The sequence below is a fragment of the Notothenia coriiceps genome, unplaced genomic scaffold (assembly GCF_000735185.1).
Source record: "Notothenia coriiceps isolate Sejong01 unplaced genomic scaffold, NC01 NC01_scaffold00037244, whole genome shotgun sequence".
Taxonomy (NCBI): domain Eukaryota; kingdom Metazoa; phylum Chordata; class Actinopteri; order Perciformes; family Nototheniidae; genus Notothenia; species Notothenia coriiceps.
In genome coordinates, this window is record NW_011369945.1 from 8241316 (window position 1) to 8248127 (window position 6812).

General features: G+C 41.9%; 1 protein-coding gene across 1 annotated transcript in view; it reads right to left on the minus strand.

The window, feature by feature from the left end:
- Window positions 1-6812, minus strand: part of LOC104965262 (cystic fibrosis transmembrane conductance regulator-like) — a 20010-nt gene that overhangs the window by 4367 nt on the left and 8831 nt on the right. Inside the window, exon 3 of the mRNA XM_010794220.1 lies at window positions 2833-2908. Coding sequence (XP_010792522.1) covers window positions 2833-2908 — 76 coding nt within the window. The remainder of the gene's footprint in view (window positions 1-2832; window positions 2909-6812) is intronic.

Below are 6812 nucleotides of genomic sequence, written 5' to 3' on the forward strand. Positions count from 1 at the left end.
TTCTAAAAGGATTCCAAATTAACTGTATAGTTACTATGTGTTTGTCACCATCAATTACGTTACTTAACTTTTCTCGAACCAGCGTGCCAAGGAATATCACATAATGTTCTGGTAGATCAGTTATAACACGTATTGAGGTCGTACAATTACGATACAACTTCGTGAATAAAATTGCACTAATATATGTACACAATATGAGAATATTCTACATCACATCGTATAAAATAGAGCGCCACAGAACAGTCCATAACTTCTTAGTTATTCTATTTTCTGTGTCTTTAATAAGTTATATATTGTGTGTCTTAAACACACTAATAGATTTACTAAATGTTATTTCGTGGTGACGTAATAAACTGCGTTGACAATGTCGTACGACTACATCTGCCGTTCTACAAAGGTTTTGAAACCCTAGTTAGTATTAATATAGAATAGAATTCTACTACGGCTACCGATTTTTGAACGGATAAACGTTTTAAAACGGAGCTTTGAACTGTTCACGTACAAAGTCCGAATAGTTAATTGTTGTCCCGGCAACTACGATAAATAACTAACATATCAGTAATATATGTCAGAAATTAATTGATAATCATCCTTATTGCTCAATTACATATAAAATTATCCCTAGCGATTAATTAAAGATATTATCTTTTATTACTTTTTAAGTTATTGTACGAAATTGGTGGATCCACAGGGGAAATATAGTCGACACGTGGCAAAATACCACATTTATGTCGGATAGGATGGTAACCTATGTTTATTTTTCCAGTCGGCTTAATTCACAAACTATGACGTTCCATCTGCATGACACACTTTTCTTTACGTTTTCTACAAAAAATTAACGACCATATAAATACTACGGTGCAGGTGCAAATCACAACCACCGTTCAAAGGAAAGTACATAACAGATCTTCAGAAGAGTAGTCCCGAGATATTTATGCCTCTTGATTGCCGGTCTATACATCTTATTAAATACGCGTCCGGCTTGCGCACATAAATTGTTACGGCAATTACAACTACTGAGGTTCTCCCTTTTCGTTCGTGTTGAGCTTTAATTTCATAAATAAATAAAAAAAATTTACAAAAGCCAGACAAACGCGCCATAAAAAAAGTACTGCTACACTACACTCTAACTGTGAACCATTGTTTACTTTTGCAACGATATGCTGTGTTAAGGGACTTCGTTAGGGGAAGCATTATTGATCGTTTCGATTTCTAGTACATGTAGGTCGACCGTGTGTATTAGACTTATTTGTTATACAAGACGCGTAGTTTACTGTATGTTTCGAGTAAACATTACCGGTTTTGATTTTTTGCTTCAAGTCGGTAAAAAAAAAAAGGACGTCCCCTCTTTAACTTTTAGGTTGCACTCGTCTCTGCGCGTCGGTAACCATTACTTACCCACTTTTTTCCCTAGGGATGTCTAAAGCTTCCGCAAAAACCATCTTTTTTCGCAGGGATGGCAACACTGGTTTGCATTCAATATGTGTGGCAAAAAAACACTTCTGACCCAACCAAAATGCGCACGATATTCCGGTTTAAGCGACAGGTCGTTGGACCCCTACTGTCGTGAACTCCCGTCCGTGGATTGCCCCCCAGGTCCGAAAACGGGATGTGTGCGTCGCGACCTAACGAAGGGTAAACCGAACTACTTCGCCGGGACCACCTGCGCCGGGAACTTAGCGGACTTACCATGAGTGTTGGTAGAGCCTCCCGGGTCGGGAGGGGATTCACAAGGGCAAGTCCCGGGTTTACGGGTGTTTTTGCAAACCGGATTGTGACCCCACTGGGCGAACTAGCGAGGGGAGGTCGGACCCTCTCTCCGTAGGACGCGGTTCCTTAAAGGTCGCCAGGAGGGGTCTCGTCGTTAGCGCGGAACATACGTACCTCTGGTTCCCTTCGCGAGGAACGCGAGGCCTCCGGATAATTCTGGCGATAGTCAGTGAGGAGGGACGTGAGGGCCAGGGTCCGTTTGGCTCCTAGTCTCCCTGACCACCTTTCGGTATATTATTGTGGACCCGGTTCCAGAACACACGCTTGCGCAGGTGGGGGGTCCCCCCCCCACTAGGACGTAAGAGTTCCCTTCTTGGTCTCATCGTCGTAACGCGTAAGCGGCGCACGTCGCTTCGTCTACGGTGGAGGCGAGAGGGCTTGGACGAGGGTTCGTGGACCCTCTACGGTCGAGCCCCACCTCCGGAGGTCACGGGAACAGCTCCCTGCGAGGAGACCTGGTACTCCCAGACGGGCGAGACAAGTGAGTGGAACTTATGATGTGACCCGAGACTGTCTCTCATACACACACCGCAGGTCGTGTTTGTCAGCGGACGGACACAATCGTCCGACGCCGGACTAAGCATGTGGAGGGACTGCTAAATACATCCGACGGCCGACGTGGACCCAATAACAACGCTTAGTTGGGTACTACTAGGTGTCGTTTGCCCCCGCTTCACGACCCTAATGAAAGTAATGCCTATACACTATAAAAAGGTTCGTTGCAAATATACCTCCCTTGTACACTCCGCCGGTGACAGGCGGGGTGACCGATACTGATAGAACCTGCAAGGAGGGTGGGGACTCTTCTCTACGGAGACACTTTCGTGGCTCCCCACAAGCACTGCAGTGGGGACCGGCTCCCGGGTTGGGCGGTGGCTGGTCCTACACCTCTAAAAAAAGGTCAATTCCCAGTCTAAGATTTGGGTGCCTGGCTCTTACATTTCGGTACGCAGAGGAGACTGGTCGTGCCCAGCTACGTGTCCGCTTAATTTGGTGGAGGACTTGAGAGGAGTACTTCTCTTGGGGTCACCTAGTGCGTGCACTGCGTCAGACTGTAGGTACCGGTTGTTCGACGTAGTACCTCTCCGACAGTGGTGGGGACGCACCCACCACCTGCCGCGGGACTCCTCTCGACAGTCTTAAGAGGTGAGAAGCGAACACTCTCAGCACGAGAGTACGCTGGACTCAACTTAAGGTGAGGGTCTATTATATTATTAGACCCCCCCCTCCCTTCTCCTGTCGAGAAGAAGGTCAACTACTACTTTGGGTACCGGCTGTCTACGGCTGGTGATCAACATGGCATTACGTACCCGGCGAGATCTGTTAAACGTCGGGGGAAAGGGATGTGCAAAATAGTCATTATATACAGTCTTTAATGAACTATTAGTAGAGAATAACGAGTAATGAATATACTTTATAGGGATCCTATTAATATCTAAAAATAAAAATAATGAAATTAAATAACATGCTTTAACCACCAGGTGTCCCTTTATATCAGCTGTGCACCTTTATGGTGTAAATACAGCCTATCTACCAATTGGATCAAATATAAAAGTCAGCCGAATTAGTGTTGATACTGCGAAGAGACGTATTGTGTGAAAAGAAATGTAAGATGTTGTTTAATTGCTGATATATTTATGATCCACGTCACGTTTTCAGTGTTGGTGGCAGTTCCTCATGTTTGTCTAGAAGTCTTCTCATCAGGGCTCTATAAATAGAGAACTACGGCAGATATGTAATATTTAATGCAGCTGAACCGTGTATTACAATGCCGTTATGTGATGACTTTCAAAGAGAAAAGCAAGCACACTCGGAATAAAGTATTATTATTATTTTTTTAAATGTTTTCGGTCTGTTTCCGGTATTTGTTAATGACGATGTGATGTGAGATGTGAGACTGGAATTGCACAGGGGAAAATAACGTATCTTTAGATGCGGATTTTGTTAAACTAATACGTTTGCGCTGTGGACCAACACTATACATTGACGGGGAAGGGGGTAGCAATAAAGATAACACCATTAAACAGTTACACAACATAACAGAAATAGCAGCGTCCCTAGCAACCACCTTGGTAACGATGAAAACGTTCTATGGACGCAATTTCCTGAAGTAATCTTCGTAATAACTAGCAAACTAAAGATCATGTACATCCACTGCACACATAATCTGAAATAAAAACTCATATTTCTCGCATTAAATGACATCAAAACTCATTTTAATGGCCAAACTAACTTTAAAATAGGCATTTTCCACCGAGAATAAAACGAAATTCTGCCATGTTTTTTTCTTTCTGCAGGGAGACATTTGAAGATCACGTGAGAGCAGATGGTGTAGTTCTAAACGATAGCTGGGGATTCTGGGTAGTGTAGTGTCTTCTGCCATCCTTTACTCCGAAAAAATATTTGTTTCTCCGAATCGAAGGGGAAAAATACAAAAGCATTGCACACAATTTAAACCAATCAATGTGTAATTAACAAGGATAATCTGGTGTTTTTTAGTCGATGAGTAGTGCAGATATCACTGGAAAATCAATCGACAGTAAGGGGAATACTTACTTCCGGGTGTACAATTCTCCGTTATCCAATGGGAATGGACGCTCACATTGCCTTTAAGGGCAGCCGACACAAACGAATGCCGTGCTTCCATGAGTGTCAAATCCCGCTGCAGATGGGAATACATTGCAATCAGTTGAAAGCTATTTGCGTCCCTTTATGAAGCTGAAGGAGCCTAGGAGCGTCACAACTGCTGGCCACGGGACCCTGACCAAACGTTGCTCCTGGAGGATTATGGAGTGAGAGTGTGTTGGAGGCTGCCATACAAGGTGCCACCTGATCAGGGAGACTAACATTCATACACATTAAAACACACTATTCGTTATCCGAAGCAATTATTTATCTGGCCCAAGGATGCATCAACATTTTGCCTGCAGGGGCACTGGCCTTCTGATTGGAGAACGACCAACTACTTACTGAGCCACAGCCTCACCGTATTTTTCTTTAAATAAAAGACGTTCGACCACTGCAATTGCCTGAGCAATTTCATCATAAAAGGTCAAGTGTGATATGCATTACAGTACCGCAAGCTAAAATAACAACAGTTATATGTTTAATGACGAAGACAGCGAGAAAGACAAATAATGGAACTAAAAAAGAAGCAAGGGAATTACATAGTTTTGAGAGACAGTGCCAAGGTGGAATTGGATAATGAGAAACAATCCATAAAAATGTCTTACAGTTTCAAGTAGCCAGTTTCATACCCACATCAGATTACAAAATTAATTGGCATTGCAGCAGCATGATATTACAGTCAGATATACAAGATAAAGTATCCCAATGCCAATTACCAACGGAACCCAACTAGAAACAAGATATAAGTCAAGAACAGATGAAATACCAATAACTGGTGTTTAATGCGTAAAGATAATGAGCTAGTAGGTCATTGAACCATTATCTGCATATCACATGAGCGGCTAGATACGTTTACATGTATGCAATGTAAATTGCCCCATGAGGTGTCAATGATACGGATTTAATGGACAACAGGCAGACCACAACCCTTTATTTATTACGTTGAACAGAGTAGGTGTCCATTATCAGGTATCATCAAAGATGCATTTGTTTATTATGGTAGAGGCTTTTTTTATCATTAAAGAAACATTATTTTAGATATGAAGGCCCTCGTGAGATTTGTTTGGCCAAGTAAATATTTCTGTAACAACGGATCTGCTAAAATCTGTGGAATCCGTTAGGGTTAGGGTTGGCGACAACACCAAGGGACGCTTCAAACAATGTTCAGTCTTTCAAATGTAAGATATTTATTAGGGCTGTCAGTCGATTAAAATATTTAATAGCGATTAATCGCATGATTGTCCATAGTTAATCGTGATTAATCGCAAATTAATCGCACATTTTTGATCTGTTCTAAATGTACCTTAGAGGAATATTTTTCAAGTTTTTAATACTCTTATCAACATATGAGTGGACAAATATGCTTTATGCAAATGTTAGTTTATCATTTGAACAATGACAAATATTGTCATGAATATTAAACACAACAACCTCTGAACATTACAAATATTCGCCTCAATTCAACCTGGAACCTCTCTCATGCAATAATACCAGGGCCGGCCCTGACCAATTTGCTGCCGTAGGCAAGATTTTTTATAGCTATAATGATCACATAAAGGGGTGCCTTTACCTCACTGAGCTGAGGTTATCAGAGCCGCTCAGTCTTTCGGGAGAGAGCTCTCTAAAGCTCTCCCCCCCGCGGACGCTTACACAGTAAATTCCAATGTTAATAAAAGCACACAGAAGCTGTATATGTTTTTGGGGAGTTTGATTCATTTTAAATTAACACAAACACAAAATTAAAACCTGTAATTGCACACTAAAACCATTATTTCAAAAAAAGAACAATTTCACATAAACCTCTGGTTTTTACTGGGGCTGGGGCAGTTCAACTTGATTGGATTGGGGGGGGTGGGGTGTGTGCCATAGTTTATGGGCGCTGTACGCAATATAGGCCTAGTTCTGTTAGTACAAGATAATAAGATGTACTTTGTTGATCCAAAATCGGGAAATTGTGTTGTTATGACATTTTTAAAAATATATATTTTTTATTTCTAACTTTTTTTTTTTTCTCCCCAATTTTCGGCACCCCATATGGGTTGATGCGCCCTTAGCATTCGCCTATACTGCCTATGCCGAGGGCCGGCCCTGTAGCAGTCAATTTGAAAAGTGCCATTGTCTTAGGGTGCTGTCGAATCTCTTTTATTACATAAGCGCGGCGCTCTGCGTCGGTTTAGGAATCTTGAGTTGTCGACGAGCATATAAAACACAGACTTGATAACAATGAAGTAGTAAAAAAAAAAGATTGTGGTACATTCGTCGTAAAATATGGTGTTACGTACCGGAAATTGTAATATCCCAGACATACATGCCTATGCCGACAAGGTGACATGTGGGTCCAAAGACAAATTTGTGGTAAAAGGTTCCCAATAGAATAACTAAGTCTCATTTACGTTTGATTTATCTTTGATTCT